This window comes from Pan paniscus, chromosome 7 (assembly GCF_029289425.2).
Source record: "Pan paniscus chromosome 7, NHGRI_mPanPan1-v2.0_pri, whole genome shotgun sequence".
Taxonomy (NCBI): Eukaryota; Metazoa; Chordata; class Mammalia; order Primates; family Hominidae; genus Pan; species Pan paniscus.
In genome coordinates, this window is record NC_073256.2 from 64,351,468 (window position 1) to 64,373,406 (window position 21,939).

The 21,939-nt window shown below is 40.0% G+C and overlaps 1 protein-coding gene across 4 annotated transcripts; it reads right to left on the minus strand.

The window, feature by feature from the left end:
* Positions 1-709: 709 nt before the first annotated feature.
* Positions 710-21,748, minus strand: CLXN (calaxin). 4 transcript variants are annotated; one of them, XM_034966054.3, is made up of 7 exons: positions 20,996-21,231; positions 17,253-17,408; positions 16,442-16,546; positions 15,636-15,787; positions 14,955-15,059; positions 10,437-10,522; positions 710-1,252 (listed from the first exon to the last, which is right to left on the minus strand). In XM_034966054.3, the coding sequence occupies exons 1-6, from the start codon at positions 21,051-21,053 to the stop codon at positions 10,463-10,465; spliced, it is 636 nt and encodes a 211-aa protein (XP_034821945.1). In that variant the 5' UTR covers positions 21,054-21,231; the 3' UTR covers positions 710-1,252; positions 10,437-10,462. The 4 variants fall into 4 exon arrangements, with proteins under 4 accessions (XP_034821945.1, XP_034821944.1, XP_003823312.1 ...); XM_034966053.3 differs by lacking the exon at positions 710-1,252 and adding an exon at positions 9,097-10,359 and having other exon boundaries at positions 20,996-21,748; XM_003823264.6 differs by lacking the exon at positions 710-1,252 and having other exon boundaries at positions 9,100-10,522; positions 20,996-21,748.
* Positions 21,749-21,939: the final 191 nt, after the last annotated feature.

Consider the following 21,939-nt stretch of genomic DNA (forward strand, 5'->3'; position numbering starts at 1 on the left):
CAATCATTTCTGAGTTGGTACAGTAGTGAAATTAAGAGAATCCATCAATCTAGATATTGCAGCACAAGGAAGTGATTTGGGCAGTTTATGATGAACGGCAGAGGAGATGTGTTCTAGATATATTGAAAGGCTCTTGAACAGAGCTTATGAATTCTTACAGTCAAGTGCCATGATCATCTTAAGCTGGATTAAAATTACTTAGGATTTTTTTGTTGTTAACATCTTTTAGGTTTAAATAATGTCAAGTAATAAAAGAGGGTTATTCATATGGAGGTCAGTATATACTCAATATACAGTAAAAAGTTTAGGTACAGATGTCTAAGAATAGTACTTTAAATGATAAATTAAAATCATGCTCATGACAGTCCGTGATGCTGGTAAGGAAATTAAAAGAATGTATATTGCAGGGAAAGGGAGTCTCGTACATTGGGGATGGCAGTTCAGTTGGAAGCCTTTCCTGATGAATGATCTGGCAACACGTGCTAGAAATCTCAGAATTATGCAGAGACTCTAACCCAACAATTCTACTTTTACAAACTTACTCCAAGAAAGTAAGCACTGTGTTATGTGAAAAGGTTTATCTACAGGGAGTGTTCAGTATTAGAATTATTTATAATAGCAAAAATGTGGAAACATCTGACATGTCAATGGCATGAAAGTGGTTTAATAAAGTCAGTCATGATGGAATACCAGGCAGCCATTACAAGTCAAGCTACAGACAAATAATGACCTCAAAAAATGTTCACAAAATAGTAGTACACCAAGACAAAAGTGCATTTTCAATATGATCATCTGAAAAATACAGTATTCTCTTTGCAAAAATGTAGGTGTACTTACAAATGCATTGTAAAAGTCTGGAAGGATTTATACCAGAATATTAATCAATATTTTCATCTTATTTTAAAATTTCCTAAATATCTGAAATATTCTTCAGAGAACCTCAATTCCTTTGTAATCAGGAAAATTAGTTAAAATATTAAAAGCAGGCAAGTAATATCAACAAGATGATACAGTAGGAGATCCCAGCTCTTGTCTCCCCAACAAAAGCAAGAATTTAACAGCTACTTGCCAACAAAAATAGCTCTGAGAATACTCCAGAGTACAGTGAAGAAGCTGCAGGAACCCATTAAAGCACCCCCAAACCAAGGACAGCTGTATATAAAAGTGTTGGAAGCGTTTTATCTGCATCACCTCATCTTCTACCCTGGCACAGCTTGGCAACAAAGGGGATCGTTTTGGCTGTGACCTCTCTCTGTGGGGAAAAAGGAGAGCAGAAGTCCAGTAGCCTTCACCACTGAGGACCCCAGCAGCTTTTGTCACCATCATGGACACCCACAGTTTTTATGACTGATGGTGCCCACAGTCTTCACTGATGCTGACCCCAGCTGATTAAGCTGCCCAGAGTCCAAGATGTATCCACCTGGAGCCAGAGCTGTCACACCCCAGCTGGTGCCTTCACACCCACCAATAGGTGAAGGTCTTTCCCCACCAAAGGCAGCCCATAAAAGTGTGGAAGAAGTGACTGCTCCTTCGTGTGTAGATATAAATGCAAAGCTACAAGAAACATATAAAACCAATGAAACATGACTGATTTTCCAGTAACCAACCCCAAAAGAAATGGAAATCCTTGAATTTCCTGACAAAGAATTCAAAATGATTGGTTTAGAGAAGCTTAGTAAGCTGTAAGCTGCACACCTGCACTCCTCAGCCCTTGGGCAGTCGATGGGACCAGGCACTGTGGAGCAGGGGGCAGGCCCGTCGGGGAGGTTCGGGTGGAGCAGGAGCCCACCCAGACAGGTCGGGTGGGGCTTGGGCATGGCGGGATGCAAGTCCCGAGCCCTGCCCCATGGGGAGGCAGCTGAGGCCCAGCGAGAATTCTAGCGCTGCTTGGGCGGGCCGGCAGTGCTGGGGGACCCAGCGCACCCTACGCAGCTGTTGGCCCGGGTGCTAAGCCCCTCACTGCCTGGGGCCGGCGGCACCCGCAGGCCAGCCGGCCGCTCCGAGTGTGGGGCCAGCCGAGCCAGCGCCCACCCAGAACTCGTGCTGGCCCATAAGCACCACGTACAGCCCAGGTTCCAGCCTGCGCCTCTCCATCCACACCTCCCCACAAGCAGAGGGAGCCGGCTCTGGCCTAGGCCTGCCCAGAGAGGGGATCCCACAGTGCAGTGGCAGGCTGAAGGGCTCCTCAAGCACGGACAGAGTGGACTTCGAGGCTGAGGAGGTGCTGGGACCGAGTGAGGGCTGATAGCACATTGTCACCTTTCAAGAGAACACAGTCAGACAACTCAATCAGGAAAACAACACATGAACAAAACTAGAAGTTCAACAAGGAGATAAAAGTCATTAAAAAACCCAGAATTTCTGGAGCTGGTAAGTACAATGAATGAAACAGAAAATGCAACAGACAGCCTTAAGAACAGATTCAATGAAGTCGAAGGAGGAATCTGTGAATCTGAAGACAGGTCATTTGAGATTATCCAGTCGGGGAGAAAAAGGAAAAAAAAAAAAACAATAAAAAAGAATGACGAAATCCTACAGGATTTATGGGCCATAATCAAGTGAACCAATATATGCATTGTGAAAGTATCAGAAGGAGAAGAGAAAGAGTCAAGAATTTTACTTAAATAATTAATGGCTGAAAACTTCCCAAATCTTGGGAGAGAAATGAACACCCAGATTAAAGAAATGCAAAGGACCAGGCTGACCAACATGGAGAAACCCCATCTCTACTAAAAATACAAAATCAGCCAGGCATGGTGGCACGTGCCTGTAATCCCAGCTACTTGGGAGGCTGAGGCAGGAGAATCACTTGAATCCAGGAGGCAGAGGTTGCAGTGAGCCGAGATTACACCATTGCACTCCAGCTTGGGCAACAAGAGTGAAACTATGTCTAAAAAAATAAAAGAAACACAAAGGGCCTAAAATAGGGTCAACCCCAAGAAGGGTACAATGAGATACATTATAATCAAATTGTCAGAAGTCAAGAATAAAGAGCATTTTGAAAGCAGCAAGAGAAAGGTGACATCATATGTAAGGCAATGTGGATAAGACTATCAGTGGATTTCTCAGCAAAAACCCTGTAGACCAGGAAAGAGTGAGATAACAAAATCAAAGCACTGAAAGAAAATAAAAAAACCCTGCCAATCAAGAATACTATACCTGCAAAATTATACTTTAAAAAGGGAGAGATAAAGTCTTTCCCAAATAAACAAAAACTGAGGAAGTTTGTTATAACTAAACCTCACTTACAAAAATGGTAGAGTTCTTCAATTTGAAATAAAAACATGGTAAGCAGCAACATGAAAACAAATGAAAGCATAAATCTCATTGGTAAAGATAAATATGTAGACAAATACAGAATAATGCAACACTGTAGTATGTAAATTACTGTTAACCCTAACATAAAAGTTAAAAGATAAACATTTAGTAAGAGACACACAATGTACAAAGAAGCACACTAATTACAAGAACACAAAATGTGTGGGAGGATTAAAAGTATGGTTTTTGTGTGTGATCAAAGGTAAATTGTTATCAACTTAAAATAGACAAGATATTTTATGCAAGCCTTGAAATAACTACCAAAACCCCTATAATTGATATATACACAAAAATACCCAAAAACAATCATTATAAAACATCATCAAATCAAAGAGAAAACAACTGCCAAACAGAAAACAATAAACAAAATGGCAATAATAGGTACATAGTTATTAATGGTTGCTTTAAATGATTATAGATTAAGCTGCCCAACCAAAAGGCATAGAGTGGTTGAACAGATTTTAAAAAGATCCAGCAATACGCTGTCTACAAGAGACTTGCTTTAAATTTAAAGGCACATATAGGAGGAAAGTTAAAGGATGGAAAAAGATATTCCATGCAAATGGTAACCAAAAGAAAGCAGAGGTGATTATGCTTATATCAGATAAAAGAAGTATTAAGTAAAAAATTATCTTAAGACAAAGGACTGAGAAATGGTCAATTCAACAGGCACAAATAGTAGTTTTAAATATATATGCAACCAATATCAGAGCACCTAAAGTATATAAAGCAAATATTGACAGATCTCAAGGAATAAATTTATAGCAATACAGTAATAGTAAGGTACTTTAATATCCCACTTACAATAATGGATAAAATATCCAGACAGAAAATCAGTAAACAGATGACTTGCGCAACACTATGGATGAAAAGACCTAACAGACATGTACAGAACTTTCTATCCAACAACAAAAGAATACGGTCTTCCCAAGCATACATGTAAGGTTAGATCACATGTTAGGTAACAAAAGAAATCTTAACAAATTTAAGAAGACTGAAATCATTACAAGTATCTTTTCCAACAGTAACAGAATGAAACTAGAAATCAATAACAGTAAGAAAATGGGCAAATTCACAAATATATAGAAACTAAACAACACATTTTTGAACAGCTATTTGTTCAAAGAGGAAATCAAAGGGAATTTAAAAATTATCTCAAGACAAACAAAAACAAAAACCCAACACAAAACTTATACAATGCAGCAAAAGTAGTATTGAGGAAAGTTTACAATGATAAATGTCTACTTTAAAAAAGAATAGAGATCTCAGGTAAAAAAACCTAACTATACACCTCAAAAAACCAGAAGAAAAGAACAAACTAAGCCCAAAGTTAGCAGAACTAAAGAAATAATAAAGATAAAAGCAGAAATAAAACAAATAGGGAACAGAAAAGAATTAACAAAACTAAGACTTGGTTTTTTTGAAGAGATAAACAAAATTGACAAACACCTGGTCAGACTAAGAAAAAAAAGACTCAAAATCATAAATGAAAGAGGAGCCATTACAATGGATGCTTCAGAAATAAAAATGATCATAAAAGACAATGAAAAATTACTATGCCCAAATTGGATAACAGAAGAAATGGATAAATTCCTAGAAATATACAACCTACCAAACTGAATTAGGAAGAAACAGAAAGCCTGAACAGGCCAATAACAAATAAGGAGACTGAATCAGTAATCAGAAAGTTCCTAACAAAGAAAGGTCCAGACCAGGTGGCTTTCTAGGTGAATTCTACCCAACATACTAAGAAGAATGAATACCAATTCTTTTATTTTTTAAACTCCTCTAAAAAAATAGAAAAAAAGGGCCCACTTACAAAAACTCCTTTCTTGAGGCCAGTATCAACTTGATTCCAAATCAGCACAAGAAAAGAAAACTACAAGCCAATATCCCTGATGAACATTGGAACAAAAATTTTCAATAGAATACTAGTGAACTGAATTCAACAGTGCATTAAAAAGATCAAAATGCCATGACCAGGTGGAATTCATCCCTGGGATGCAAAGATGCTTCAGCATATGCAAATCAATTAATGTGATACAACACAATAACAAAAAGGAAAGCAACCTCACTATCATCTCAACAGATGCAGAAATAAAGCATTTAACAAAGTTCGCCAACCATTCATGATGAAATCTCTCAATAAAATAAGTACACTAGGAACTTACCTCAACACAAGAAAGGCCATGTATGAAAAGCCCACAGCTAACATCATCATTAAAATAAAGAAACTTTCTGTAAAACTTCTGGTAGAAACGGTGCTCATTCTTGCCATTTCTATTTAACATAGTACTGGAAGTTCTAGCCAAAGCAATTAGACAAGTAAAAGAAGTTAAAGCATTGTTTTGGGAAGTCAGGGACCCCGAATGGAGGGACCTGCTGGAGCTGCAGCAGAGGAACATAAATTGTGAAGATTTCATGGACATTTACCAGTTCCCAAATAATACTTTTATAATTTCTTATGCCTGTCTTTACTTTAATCTCTTAATCCTGTTATCTTTGTAAGCTGAAGATGTACGTCACCTCAGGACCACTGTGATAATTGTGTTAACTGTACAAATTAATTGTAAAACATATGTGTTTGAACAATATGATCTCAGTGTACCTTGAAAAAGAACAGAATAACAGCGATTTTTAGGGAACAAGGGAAGACAACCATAAGGTCTGACTGCCTGCGGGGTCGGGCAAAAAGAGCCGTATTTTTCTTCTTGCAGACAGCCTATAAACGGACATGCAAGTAGGGAAGGTATCATTAAGTTCTTTTCCTAGCAAGGAATATTAATATCCTGGGGAAGGAATGCATTCCTGGGGGAAGGTCTATAAATGGCCGCTCTAGGAATGTCTGTCTTGTGCAGTTGAGACAAGGACTGAGATACGCCCTGGTCTCCTGCAGTACTCCTCAGGCTTACTAGGGTGGGGAAAAACTCTGCCCTGGTTAATTTGTGGTCTGATGGGTTCTCTGCTCTCGAACCCTGTTTTCTGTTGTTTAAGATGTTTATCAAGACAATACGTGCACCGCTGAACATAGACCCTTATCAGTGGTTCTGCTTTTTCCCTTTGTCCTATTCCCTCAGAAGCAGGTGATCTTTGTTAGACCCTTATTAGTAGTTCTGCTTTTTGCCCTTTGAAGCATGTGATTTTGTACCTACTCCCTATTCTTACAGCCCCTCCCCTTTTGAAACCCTTAATAAAAACTTGCTGGTCTGAGACTCAGGTGGGCATCATGGTCCTACCAATATGTGATGTCACCCCCAGTGGCCCAGCTGTAAAATTTCTCTCTTTGTACTGTCTCTCTTTATTTCTCAGCCAGCTGACACTTATGGAAAATAGAAAGAATATACATTGAAATATTGGGGGCAGGTTCCCCCAATAAAGCATCCAAGTTAGAGAGGAAGGAGTAAAATTACCTCCATTTTGAAACATCATCATCATATATGTAGAAAACCCTACAAACACAACAATGACAACAACAACAGCAACAACAACACACTGTTAGAACAAATAAGTGAATTTCATAAAGCTGCAGGACACGAAATCAACTTACAAAAATCAGTCACGTTTCTACCCACAAATGAGCTATCTGAAAAAAATTAATAAAAAACTCATTCCTAATAGCAGCAAAAAAATAAAAAATAGTAATAAACTTAAGCAAAGAGGTGAAAGTCTTATACACTGAAAATTATAAAGGCAATGATGAAGGAAATTAAAGAAAATACAGACCAATAAAAGGGCATCTCATATTCATGAATTGGAAGAATTTATATTATTAAAATGTTCATACTACCCAAAGTGATGTACAGACTCAATACAATCCTTATCAAAATCCCAATGGCATTCTTCACAGAAATAGAAAAAATAATCCTAAAATTCATATGGAACCAGAAAAGACCCTAAATAGCCAAAGCAATCCTGAGCAAGAGGAACAAAGCTGAAGACGTCATACTTCCTGATTTCAAAATACAGTGGTTTAGTAATCAAAACAGCTTGGTACTGGCATAAAAACAAACATATAGACCAATGGAACACAAGACAGGCCTAAAATAAATCCAAGCATCTACAGTCAACTGATCTTCCACAAAGGTGCCAAGAATACACAACAGGGAAAGGAGAGTCTCTTCACAAAATGGTGTTGGGACAATTGGATTTGCACATCAAAAGAATGAAATTGGACCCCATCTCACAACATATACAAAAGTCAACTCAAAGTGGATTAAAGACTTAATGTTGACTTGCAGCTGTAAACCTATTAGAAGACAACACAGAAGAAAAGCTTCATGACATTAGTCTGGGCAATGATTTTTGGATATGATGACAAAAACACAGGCAGCAAAAATAAGTGGGATTGAATTAAACTTAAAAACAAATCTGCAAAGAAAAGGAAATAATCAACAGTGAAAAGGCAACCACTGGAGAAAATATTTGCAAATCATATATTTGCTAAGTGGTTAATGTCTAAAATATATAAGGAATACCTACAACTCAATAGCAACAACAAAAACCAAACAAACATAAAACCCCCCAAAACCTGATTTAGAAATGGGCAAAAAACCTGACAACGCATTTTTCAAAGATAATAGCAATGATCAACAGGTCTATGAAAAAGTGATCAGGTAAATGCAGATCAAAACCAGAATCAGATATCCCCTCTTACAGAGGCTATTATCACTAAGATAAATGATAACAAGGGCTGACAAGGATATGGAGAAAAGAGAATCCTGTAAATTACTGGTGGGAATGCAAATTGGTACAGCTAGTATAGAAAGCAGTATAGAGACTCTTCACAAAATTAAAAGTGGGACTACCATTTGATCCAGAAATACCACTTCTAGGTATACAACCAAAGAAAATAAAATCAGTCTCATGAAGAGAAATCTGTGTCCTTATGTTTATTTCAGTGTAGTCACAGTAGCCACGATATGGAAACTACCCAAATAACTGTCAATGAATAAATGAATATATGAAATACATATACGTATATGTGTGTGTGTATATACACATGGCACAGTTTTCAGTGTATCCCTAGAGTCCTTCCAGGCAATTACTGCCCCGCGCATTGCAGTTGGTTGCCAAAGCCCCTCTCTGTCCTGGCACCCAGTATCCCTCCATCCTAACTCTACATTTCACCCCATGCCACTGCCTAAGTGCATCATAGTGTCCCTGTCTCCCCATTACACACACACACACACACACAATGAAATATCATTCTGCCTTTAAAAAGAAGGAAATTATGCCATTTCCAACAACATGGATGAACCTGGAGGACATTATGCTAATTGAAATAAGCCAGACACAGAAAAAAACAAATACTGCATGTTCTCACTTATAAGAGGGACCTAAAAGGGCAAAACTCATAGCAGGAGAGAGTAGAATGGTGGTTTCCAAGGGCTGGGGATAGTAGGGTGGGGCAAAATGGGGGGATGTTGGTAAAAGGCTACAAAATTTCAGTTATGAAAGATGAATAAGTTCTGGAGATGTAATAAACAGCAATGTGACTATAGTTAACAGTATTATATATTTGAAATTTGCTCTAAAGGTGGCTAACACACACAAAAAGAAAATGGTAACTGTGTGAGGTGGTGTATGTGTTAATTAACTTGATTGTGGTGATTATTTCACAATGCATACAAATATAAAAACATCAAGTTGTATACCTTAAATATATACAGTTTTAAATTATCAATTATCCCTCAACAAAGATAGAAAAGCATTGTGTTGCATTATTTATATTTACTGCAAAAAGAAAAATTGTGTCAAAGTCCATCTATGTAAGAATCTAAAATATAAAAAAAACTTGGACAGTAAAATATGTTTTCTTTTATTTCATGGATCTGTTTATTCCATTTATTAGTAACAGTGCATTTTTTCACACAATATTCTCTTTTACTTAAACTTAATGCATATGTAGTAAGAAAGATTTACTATCCCAACTAGCCTCTCAGTATTTAGATGAGGATAGAACAGATACGGTGTAACACGCCTCTCCACTGCTTACTGTGTGTACCAAGAAGGCAGAAAGCAGCTCACCCAAGCCTAACCTGGCCCTGTCTTTTTCAGGCTTCTCAGGATGCCCATAGCACATACTGGGGAACTGGATGCAGGGAGAAGCCAGGTCTGTCTTCAGGAGGTCACAGCCAGCAGGGCACAGTTAGGTCGTGCCCTGATAAGGGGGTACACAAGGGGAACTCCAGGCAGTGGGGGGATGGGGACACTATGGTGCACTCAGGCAGTGGCAAGGGGGCAATACGTGGAGTCAGGATGGAGGAACACTGGGTGCCAGGACAGAGCGGGGCTTTGGCAACCATCTGCAATGCATGGGGCAGGGACTATCTGGAAGGACTGCAGGGATACACTGAAAGCTGTGCCAATGCATTAGCCATGAAACCTAAGAAACTCAGTACATGTTCTCCCTCTGCTCACCAAGTGTTTGCATTTATCTTGTGGTACTTTTTGATTTTCAGTCCAATCTACAGTAATTATGGACAGCCCATTGTAAGCAGAGGACTAAATGCTATGGCAGACAAAGATGTGGTGGATAAAACCCTTGCCTTCAGGTGCTTACAATCAGTAATGTTATTTAGCCAAAGCTTCAAACAATAATGCAAATCATATTATATTTCAATATAATATGATTTCCATGTATCTTTCATCTCTCTAGATCTCCCTCAATGCCTACCAGAAAGGCGTTTCAATGCTCAATAGAATACTCTTATTCTTTTGATGCCATCTTCATTATTTATTGTTTCAAAGGAAATCCAGTAGTTTCAATGATTTTTCAGTGTACACCCAGCTTCTTTCTGACATGCAGAATATTTGTATTAACAATTCATAATTATGTAATCTCTCTATTCATTTAATGAACCCAAAGGTTTTATGCCAGTTATGTGCTTCGACAGATAGTCTATGTGATAAAATATCTGTAGAAAAGTTAACTGTCTTGCCAAACCCATCATCTAATAAGGGACTTCTTGTCTTCCATCTATTTTAATTGCATCTTACACTGATGTTAAATGATATATGTAAGTGAACCTCATCTTCACCCTGAAACACACAATTCAACATCATTTTTCTGAAGTAGAAAAAATAAGCAATACGTGTGTGCCTCCTTTTTTACTCACTTGAGGCAATATAGACATTTAGTTATTCACATATCATTGAATTCATTTGGATCTTTGAATACTTGAGCTTCAAATTCCATCTGGCTCTGTAAAAAAAGGTACTCAATTTAGTATAAATTTCCAAAAAAGGTAGAACACCACAAAATATTCTGTATGTCTCCTTAGTGTAGAGACAGGATAACTGAGGGTGAGTGGGCATCGAGAACTTCTGGTGTTCATGCGTTTCACTCACAGATCTCATGACTACACTCAAAACACAGTGCTTGGTTATGTGGCCACAAAGATGAGCAAGACCAATTGACCCAACTCTCCAAAAGTCTCCAGCCTGGTGGCAGAGACTGGCCAGAAACTTGCAAGAATCAGTCAGGGCTGCATGGGCTGTGGTAGGGAAAGGCACATGGTAGACTATGGGAGTCCAGGAGGAACAATCAAGGCACAGCTGGGCCTTGGTTGGGAACGAGGCACTCTCTGGAACAGGAAGGCTGTACTGAGAGCCAAGGGTGAGGGGGATGTGGTTCAGTAAGGTAAGAAGCCAAGAGCATTCAAGGGATTTATTCACAAGGTGGGAGGGTGACCTTGCAATAGCAGATTCAGGGGTAGATGGGAAGAAGTGATAGTAGTTAGATATTAAATCTGGACAATTCTTTCAAGAAGCTAGGCTTTAAGAAGGAAAGCCATTATATAAGAAACAGAAGTAATAAGTGTGAAATTAAGGTAAGTTCTCTCCTTTTCTTTCCTTCTTCCTCTCATTCTTTCATTTTGCTTTTCAGATGGGACAGTTTTGAATCTTTTAAAATTCTAATGGGAGCCGGGCATGGTGGCTCATGCCTGTAATCCCAGCACTTTGGGAAGCCGAGGCGAGCAGATCACTTGAGGTCGGGAGTTCGAGACCAGCCTGACCAACATGGAGAAACCCCGTCTCTACTAAAAAATATAAAATTATCCGGGCGTGGTGGTGCATGCCTCTAATCCCAGCTAGTCGGGAGGCTGAGGCAGGAGAATCACTTGAACCTGGGAGGCGGAGGTTGCGGTGAGCCGAGATTGTGCCATTGCACTGCAGCCTGGGCAACAAGAGCAAAACTCCATCTCAAAAATAAATAAATAAATAAATAAATAAATAAATAAATAAATAAATAAACAAATAATAAAATTCTAATCGGAAGGTTTCACTAGAGAGGGAAGAGATTGAAGATGTGGTATAAAGATAAAGGTAAATTAATGAAATAGCTCCTGAGGAGATGGAGAGATCCAGAGCTCCCCATCAGGCACTTCTGAGACCCACCCACCCACCTCACCATCCATCCACCTCATCCATTAACCCATCCACCCATCCATCTACCCACCCACCTACCTCGCCCATCCACCCACCTCACCCATCCATCCATCCATCCACCCATCCATCTACCCACCCACTCCATCCATCCATCCATCCATCCATCCATCCATCCATCCACCCACCCACCCCATCCACCCATCCATCCACTCATCCATCCATCTATCTACCCACCCTCCCATTCACTTCATCCATCCATCCATCCATCCATCCATCCATCCATCCATCCACCCACCTATCCATCCATGTACCTACACAGCCATTCACCTCATCCATCCACCCGTCCACCCACTCATCATTTCATCTGCCCATCCATCTATTCACCTACCTCACCCATCCATCTGCTCACCTCATCCATCCATCCACTCATCCATCTACCCACCCACCTACCTCACCCATCAATCCATCTCATCCATCCATTCATCCATCCATCCATCCATCCATCCATCCATCCATCCAATCCATCCATCCATCCATCTATCCATCCATCTACCTACCCGCACATTCACCTCACCATCCATCTGTCCATCCACCCACCCACTCATCTTTTTATCTACCCATCCATCTACCCACCCACCCACCTCACCCATCCACCCACTTCATCCATCCATGCATCCATCCATCCATCCACCCATCCATCTACCCACACACCTACCTCACCCATCCATCTACTCACCTCACCCATCCATCCATCTACCCACTTACCCACCCACCTCACCCATCAACCCAGTTCATCATTCATCCATCCATCCATCCATCATCCATCCATGCATCCACACATCTATCCATGCATCTATCTATCTATCTATCTATCTACTCACCCACCCATCCATTCACCCACCCACGCATCCAACCATCCATATAACCAATCACCCACTTCACCTACCCACCCACCTCATCCATCCACTCATCCATCCATCCATCCATCCATCTGACTCATCTATCCGTCCAATCATCCATCCATCCATCCATTCATCCATCCACACACCCATCCATCCATCTACCCACTCACCTCAACTATCCATTCATCCATTCATCCATTCACCCATTCACCCATCCATCTACCCACCCACACACCCACATCACCCATCCATCCATCCATCCGTCCATCCATCCACCCACCCACCCAACCATCCACCTCACCCATCCATCTATCCACTCATCCATCCATCCATCCATTCATCCATCCACACACCCATCCATCCATCTACCCACTCACCTCAACTATCCATTCATCCATTCACCCATTCACCCATCCATCTACCCACCCACACACCCACATCACCCACCCATCCATCCATCCATCCATCCGTCCATCCATCCATCCATCCACCCACCCACCCATCCACCTCACCCATCCATCTATCCACTCATCCATCCATCCATCCATCCATCCATCCATCTCTCATTACTAGACACACACCATGTGCTACACACAGGGTATGGGGAAACACAGTGAAACAAAGACTAAGTTCCTGGCCTCAGTGAGCTGACATCTACAAGGCGAGACAGATATACCTAGGTAATAAAAAGAGCTGCTAAGTAAAAGAAAGAAAGCAGGGCTAGGGGATGAACAGGGAAGATTGTTAAGATGGTCAAGACAGGGCTCTGTGAGGAAGTGGCATTGCAGCAGAGACTGGATGAAGTGAGAAAATGAGGCCCAGGAGGGTCTGGGGAAAGGGCTTCTGGACAGAGGCAGCAGCAAGTGCACAGGCATGGAGGAGGCACATGAGCCAGAGGCTGTGGCTCCAGCAGCAAGAGAGAAGGGAGATGATAGGACATGTGGGTGGAGAGAGGGAAATGGCCCACTGGGTCCACTTCAGAACCCTCTGGGGGGTTGTGAGCATGGGAGGGGCCTGACAGCATTTGCATTTTAAACATACTGGACATTGTTGAGAAAAGTCAGTAGGGGATGACAGTGGAAGCCAGAAAGCTAACAATCTAGGCTAGGTAACATATAACAGTGGCTTAACTTAGAGTGGTGGCAAACAGATGTGAGGAGAAGAGGCTATATTCAAGGACATATTTTGGAGGTGTAGCTAACAGTGTTAAAAGAGAGAAATTAAAGATGGCCCCTAGGTTTTGACTGAACAACTGGGCATATGTGGTTGCCACTTATTGAGATAGGGAAGACTGGGGGATGGGTGAGTTTTGGGGAAAAGTCAAAAATGTGTTGAGGAGATCTAAGTGGACATGTTGAGTAGGCGGCAGGAGACACATGCTAGGGCTGGGAAGAGTGATACTGTTTCTATATCACATCACACTGCCTGCCTCAATCTTCCAGGGATGCCTCATCACCTTCAAGACTAAATCTGAGCTCCAAGCTCCACAAGCTGTGCTTCTGCAGCCTCATCACCAGCCTCAGAGCACACCAAAACCTCGTCCAGTGCAGATGCATTTGCATCTCTTGCTCCATCTCTTTCTTTCTCTCTCTCTATCTCTGTCTGTCTCTCTTTTGTGCATACATCACCCATTGCTCAGATTATTTTTCCCCATCTGACCTGGCTATTTTGTCCTTTGAAAACCAGTTACTCTGATAAGCTTCCTGCCCTACCAGTCATTTACCAGTCCTCCCATACAGCTGTTTAGATGACCTCTTCTCAAGTTCCACAACACTCTACACATATCTCTATGACTCTGGCACCAGGGTACCCAGGGTATTCCACTAATAAGTGAGTAAACTTGGACAAGGTGCCTAAACTCTCCAAGCCTTGGTTTCCTCATCTGGAAAATGAGGCTAATATTACTACCTACTTCACAGGGTTGTTATGGGGATTAAATGAGGCAATATGAGGCTTAGTGTTTACAACGTTGCTGGCATTGATGAAGAACATACAAGTAATTAAGTATCATTATAATAATATGTATCATACTCTTGTGTAATTATTTTCACTGGAAAATATGAGCCCTTGAGTAAAATCACTGAGCCTTTCATCTGTGCTTCTGGCACACATTAAACCTCATTAATTGTTTCTGACATGAATGAGTTAATGAATGAAACACAGCACTGGGTCACACTAGTACCATGAAATGAATCAGCAGGTTATTCAGTGGGCTTTCTGTATTTAAAATGTATTCTTTCTTGGTGGACAGGATTTGTCTGATCCACTACCCATTAAATCAAGAAGTCCTGGGTTGTTCTACATTCTACTTTGATTACCGTTCAGGGAAAGTCATATCAATACCTTTGGATCAGGAAGACATGGCCCAAAGGCCTCCAGTAGAAGAGTGTCTTCTCTCACAGCCAGTTCATAGTCTGCAAAAGACAGCTTCCCATCATGGTCATGATCCTAGGGGAATGAGAAACATGTTAGGCAACATGTAAAATGATTACTGCAAATACATGCTCTTTTCATAGTCAAGTGTTAATTTAAAAAAATGTGCTAGGCTGGGGATGGTGGCTCAGGCCTGTAATCATAGCACTTTGGGAGGCTAAGGCGGGGTGATTCCTTGAGGCCAAAAGTTTGAGACCATCCTGGGCAACATAGTGAGACCTCATCTCTATTAAAAAAAAAAATTAGCTGGGCATGGTGGTGTGCGCCTGTAGTCCCAGATACTTGGGAGGCTGAGGCAGGAGACTTGCTTGAGCCCAAGAGTTTGATGATGCAGTGAGCTGTGATCATGCTACTGCACTCTAGTCTGGGAGACAGAGCGAGACCCTGTCTCAAAAAAAAAATAAAAAGTGCTAGAAAAATAAGAGGTTAGGTGGTGAAACTGAAAAGAACTATTAATATGTTGAGGAGCATAATTTATGTGTTTTATTTAAGCAAGCAGGGAACTGAAAATTATAGTAATTTGAATTCTTATTTCTAGCCCATATCTGGCCCACAAATTTTAATAAAAAACTTGACATTACCCATATTTACCATTTTCTTCAGTGTTATTTCAACCAAATCTTTAATTCCTTCATCAGGGTCTTCCTCAGATGGCTGTTTGAGAAGGCTGTTCTTCAACATGTGAAACATTTCCTCCTTTGAAATGAATCCGTCACCATTCAAATCAAACACTTCAAAGCAATCTTTTTAAGAAAATAACAAATCATGAATTTGATGCTATCAGTAAGGTAATATTTTATCTGATAAACTTTTCAGGGCCAAGTTCTATCTTGATGCTGTACCCACAGGTCTTAGTGCAGCCTGATTTGCATTGTAAGTGTCAATGTATACTAGGATATATACAATAATCCTTAGAAAATATTTCCTGATTCTCGATTATGAAAAAGCAGTAACTTGAATATCTTCACCATGAAACTCTTGGAAAACTAATTGAAATATGGCTCATAAGCAGAGTTCATCAGAATTAATTGAGAGTTAATTAAGAATAAGAACACTTGAATCAGTATTCTCTAGTTTTATGGTTACAATTCAAGTAATGAAATCTGTCAAATGCTTAATATATAAATGTATATGTACATAATTAGCATATGTAGTAATGCCTATGGAGTCTTCCTTCACATAAATTACTCCTCAGAATCACTTGAGTTTTCTTTTTATTAACTTTCTTTCATATTTTATTGACTTGAATTCATTCCATAAAATAGGCTAGTGGGATTCAAACCAACTAACCAGCCAACCAACAAACCCACTTTACTGCCTTGGTTGAAAGACACTGATTTAAGTGCTTTAGATGTTATTCATAATGTATGAACCAATAGGACAACCTGCAATCTTACATTTCATTTTTTCTTCCAAAGATCCTCGAAGAAACAGTGATAATCCATGAATCCACTCCAATACATTTACACAGCCATCATTATCTTTATCAAAACCTCGGAATACTAAAGGGAGAGAGGTTAAATGGAACACCTGTCCTGCATGATAACTCTCAGTAAAGTATCTACATTGGCATCACTCACTTTTAAAATTAAGAGAACACTTCAGCTTGTGAAGTCCAATATTCTCATTTGACGAAAGAGGAAACTAAGACATCATAATATCATGAAACTCTCTTATTAAACATTCAATTTTTAAAATGTTTTTGTGGGAACAAATACAATTCTCAGTGTCTAAGTATATTAATCATTATTTAATAATAAATATGTTGCTATAAAATATGTTGGTCATATTAGATAAATATACGAATATAAATAAAATACTTAATAGTTTTGTTACTCAAGTCATTACTTGATGCATAGAATTATATCTTGTCACTGAAATATCTTCTATGATGTAAAGAATGTAAATGTCCTTTTAAAACTATTCTATTTATTATGTTTATTAAGTGGAAATCGAAATGTTTTAGGTTTTCTGATATAAGGTAAGAGAAAGATAGTTAGTCAACATGACTTTGTCTTCTTAAATACACAAAATAAAGCCAATATTACCTCCTTTTCTATGATCTTCTCAAAATTAAATTTGTATATTCCAATGACACTGGGAATGCAAAACACTAAGCTTCCTACCAAGAGGATGTCCAAGCACCAAACCCTTTTTTTTTTCAGTTATGGCTGGATTTGGCTAATTTGAATCTTGTGTGTCTCTTACCTCTGTCCATAATCATGTCATCTGTCATTCCAAATGTCACATGCAGGATGTTTCGAAATGCATTACGATCCAGTCCAACAACCAGACCTTGCCTCTCTACTCCTCCCACCAAGTCATAAAAAAGCTTTATAAGACAGTTCACTTCAAATTTATTAACTGAAATAATAAAATAGATATAACAAAAATGAACCCTTAATCTTTAAGTTCTAACTTAAATTTTGCAATAAGTTTACAGACAAACAACGTCAAAGACATCAAATAGGTAATTGTCAATAGAAGACTCTCCTGTTTTGAGATTCATGAACCCTTAACTTAATAGAAATAAAAAAAGCAGCATACCCTCCAAACAGGAATTCCCATGTGTAGGGAAAAAATACGATAGTATTAGCCAAGTTACTAGAATAATGATGGTGGTGTCGGATTCTAAACTCTACAAGGCTAGTAGAAATATGTCTCAAAATAAGAATGGTAAGACTAAAGAATGGTAACTTTTTCTCGGTATTTTTACCATGGCATTTACGAGATTTACAACTTCTTTTCCCTGGAAATAGATGTCAGGTTCATGAGAATTAGGTAACAATTTTCATTTCAGTTTAGCCTTCATTAATTCATAAGCCAGATTTTGGAAACTAGAGTCACCAGTTTTCCAATAAAAAAGCTTTAAAGCATATTTTAGCACCCAATATGGCTCTTCTTGAGGATTACGTAAAAATTAACATGCAACTATTCAGTAATAGTTTGGAGGAAGGAAATTTTTATTTAAAGGATATACACACAAACAGATACTTGCTCATACACATTATTGTATAAAGGACCATGGTTATAAATACCGAGTTAATTATTTGTGTTCCAATCCCCATTTGAGAATGTAGGTGGAAGGGTTATTGCCTGGTCTTGATAATATAAAAGCTCAAATACCAAGTATGGGCGGAAGTTGGGGAAAATTTATTTTGAAACCAGTCAAAACTGTGATTGAGCATTTTAACAAACAAGGACAAAACCTGTGTGTGTATAACAGAAGACAGCATCTAGGAATGGAAAAATCACACCTCATCCTAGAGGTCAGTACAGGCATTTGTGGGATTTCTGGTTTGGAAAACCACATTTAAAGAGAAACACTAAAAAGTCTGGGAAAAAAGATTCAGCAAATAAATAGTAGGAAACAATAAATGGTTATGATTTCAAAAACAGCTGTTAGTCACTATGGAAAACAGTATGATAGCTCCTCATAAAAATTAAACACAATTATTGCGTGATCCAGGAATTCTACTTCTATTTACATACTCAGAAGAACTGAAAGCAGGAACCTGTACAACAATGTTCATAGTGTCATCATTCACAACAGTCAAAAGACAGATGCAAGAGTCCATCAATGGAGGAATGGATAGACAAAATGTGGTGTATTCATACAATGAAATATCATTCAGCCTTAAAAAGGAAGAAAATTCTGACACACAGATGAACATTTATGGATATTGCACTTAGTCAAATAAGCCAGACACAAAAGGACACATATTGTATGATTCCTCTTATATAAGGTGCTTAGTCAGATTTATAGAGACAAAGTAGAATGATAGTTGCCAGGGACTAGGATGAGGAGGGAATGGTGAGTTAACATTTAATGGGTAGAGTTTCCACTGGGGACAATGAACAAGTTACGGAGGTGGATGGTGGTGTTGGAAGCAGAACAGTGTGAATGTACTTAATGCCATGAAATTAAGCACTTAAAATGGTTAAAATAGTAAATTTCATGTTATATGTAACCACATACACACACACACAAACCTCCTAAAAAGCAAGAGCTGTTAGTGGTTGAGGAAGAAAAGCCTGCATGAAGAATGATGTACTCTGCTCATGTACATAAAATGGTAGCAGAGGGGATGTTGGTTAGCCATTTTTCCATCTCAGCTGAAATAAAAATTTTTAAAAACTAGTTTAATTTATTACCCAAAGGATCAAAGGTTAGCCATAAGAAAACTTTTATTGCTAAACATTTCTTAAATTCTAGAATACAATACTAAATGAAACAAGAAAATTCAAGAATAGGTTTTCATCTTCTTGGAATGCTGTAAATGTGTCCTGCAGAACACATCTGTAGAACAGTGCATGAACTAGATGCTGTCTTAAGATCTTTCACTCTTCTTTGATTCTACAAAATTTATCCATTGAATCTTGATAGCTTTATTGTCTTGCAACTAAAACAAAATTTAACTTTAGGGGAAAGTTCTTCCGTTAAAGAAAATTTAAAATTATTATAATGTCCATGACGTATAACTATTTCTATAGACTTTAACTAATAATCATCTAAGTTTGTAAGACTCATTGAAAATTTTTTAGTAAAGAAAAAAATCAAGAGCAGACTTTTTCCTGCCATATTTTTACTTACCTTTAAAAATATACACTCACCTTTTGATTGTTCACAGAATGATTGTCTGCAATGCATTCAAACTTACTGAACAGAGACTAAATCAAATTCAAACTTACGGAAAGGGACAAAATCAGTATTGTGTATAGCAGCTATTGCATTGTTTTTGAATATTTATCAAAAATGTTTACTAGATGTTTACTAGAAGAATACCTATTCTCCCAGAAATGAAAGTGTTTTAAGAAAAACAATAACAGAACAAAACTCTCATCAGAGTATAGTAGTCATAATAATATCTTAAATTACAGGATTTTTTTTCCTAAACATTTTAAGATGCGTACACACACCATAATATTCATTTATATCACCATCCACTAAGAGAGCATTTCTTACCAGGTATTAAATCAGATACTAATGATAATTAGAATGCACTAGATCTTACAATCTCTAAAACTACATCAACATGTTTATTCCTTCTTTTTTGAGCGACTCGGTTATTTGGGGGATTGTTGCTTCTGTTTCTTCAAGTGGCCAGTGGTTTTGCAATTAGCACACACAACTTCTAAGTTTGCTCGACAGGCAATTATCTTCCTCATCTAAACCATACCCACGGCTTCCTTGCTAAAGTGCAATTATGTTTTTCAGTCTGAATATAAACTCAAAGTTTCCTATGAAATTCTAGGACCACCCTTTCAAATGCGAGATTAGAGCAGGTGCCTTCAAATAGGGCTCATCTTGTCACCTGCAAAGTCTCCTTTATCTTTCAACACCAGGGGCCACTGGAAAGTGGGAGTCTAAAGTTGGGAACCCATTCTTTACCACGTGTTTAGTTGTGCTGAACTCTGGTTTCCAAACAAATATTGTTCTGAGGCACAGATGAGATGACACAACTCATCTCTCCGAAAGATGTTGAGAAGTTGAGCACCGTTTTCTCCTATTGGTCTCTTGGTAAGCTTCCAGAACTTGGACCTGCGGGTGTATGTGCGAGCTAGAAAGCAGGGTGAGTGCACGGTCTACCTTGGTGGTGCTACTTTTCTTGAGACCAGTTGGTTTTAGCATTTATTTTACACCTCATTGAGGCTAACATCACATGTTTCTATCAGGTAAAAGAAGAGGCCTGGAGAAGCAAGTAAATGCATGTGTGGGAGTGTAGGTAGCACTAGAGGCGGAGGCCTGGGTTCCTAAGATCAAACGCAAGGAGCTGGCACCCCGGGATTCCCTCTCTGACTTCTGCTTAAGGGGCCGGGGTGGAGGGGCGGTAGGTAGCCCACAGAGGCCCAGGAGGCGGGAAGCAGGCACAACAGCGGACGTTAGCACCGGGTGGGACCCAGGCTCGGTCCAGGAGCCTCGGCCTGTCCAGCACTACATTCTTACTTACAATGCTTGCAATTTTTAGTTAAGGTGTCCGTCAGCTTCTGCAGCTTCTTGCGGTTCATGTCTGGCGCTCAGAGAATCGGGCCGCGGCGGGGGTCTCGGGGCGCGCGGCTACCGAGACCCTCGCGGGACCCCCGCGAGCCCTGGTGCTGGGGCAACGCGGTGAGGTCTCAGTTACTGATCTCGTGCGCGGCCCTAACAGACGGTGTAGCCAAGGCAACGGCTCAGCCCGCCGCGGATTGGCTCCCAGGCTGCCCGCGTCGTAGCCAAAGCTACAGCTGGGCCCAGCCCATCGGCTCAGCGACTGCTCGCGCTGGGTTCTCGGTGCGCGGTGCCGCCGGCAGGGTCCCAGCTGGCCGCCTTGAGGGCTGTATTCTGACTGTTGACGTTGGAGTTTAAATGTTCAGTTGTTGCTGGCTTTTGAGTTCGCAGCCTCTTTGCTTGATTGCAGTGTAAATCATTAAAATCTGAAATGTGGTGTGCACGCTGTATGAGAGGTGTTTCGGGTCGTGAGCGTCACGCCTCAAGGGAAGGCCCAAGATCTTGGACATCTTGGGGGCTGGAGCAGCGTCACAAAATAGCAAGGTGCTGTCCAGAGGACGATCTTGCCGGGCCTCCCGTCGGAGGGCGAGAAGCTTGCTCTTTGGGCGGAGCCACTGCTTAGGTTGTCAGTCTTGGTGCGGTAACAGGAGGCAGTCTGTCACCTGAGGTCTTCAAGCTTTTAGTTGTGTTTCTGAGAGCAAGGGGAAATTGGAATACAGCCACGGGTTGCCTAAGGAGCGGGACGCGTTCCGAGGTCACTAGGAGATTTCATCACTGTGTGCACATCACGGTGCACCGACACAAACCTAGATGGCCTTGCCTACTGCACGCCAGGCTGTATGGTACAACCCATTGCTTCTGGGCTGCACCCCTGCACAGCAGGTCACAGTGCGGAATGCTGCAGGC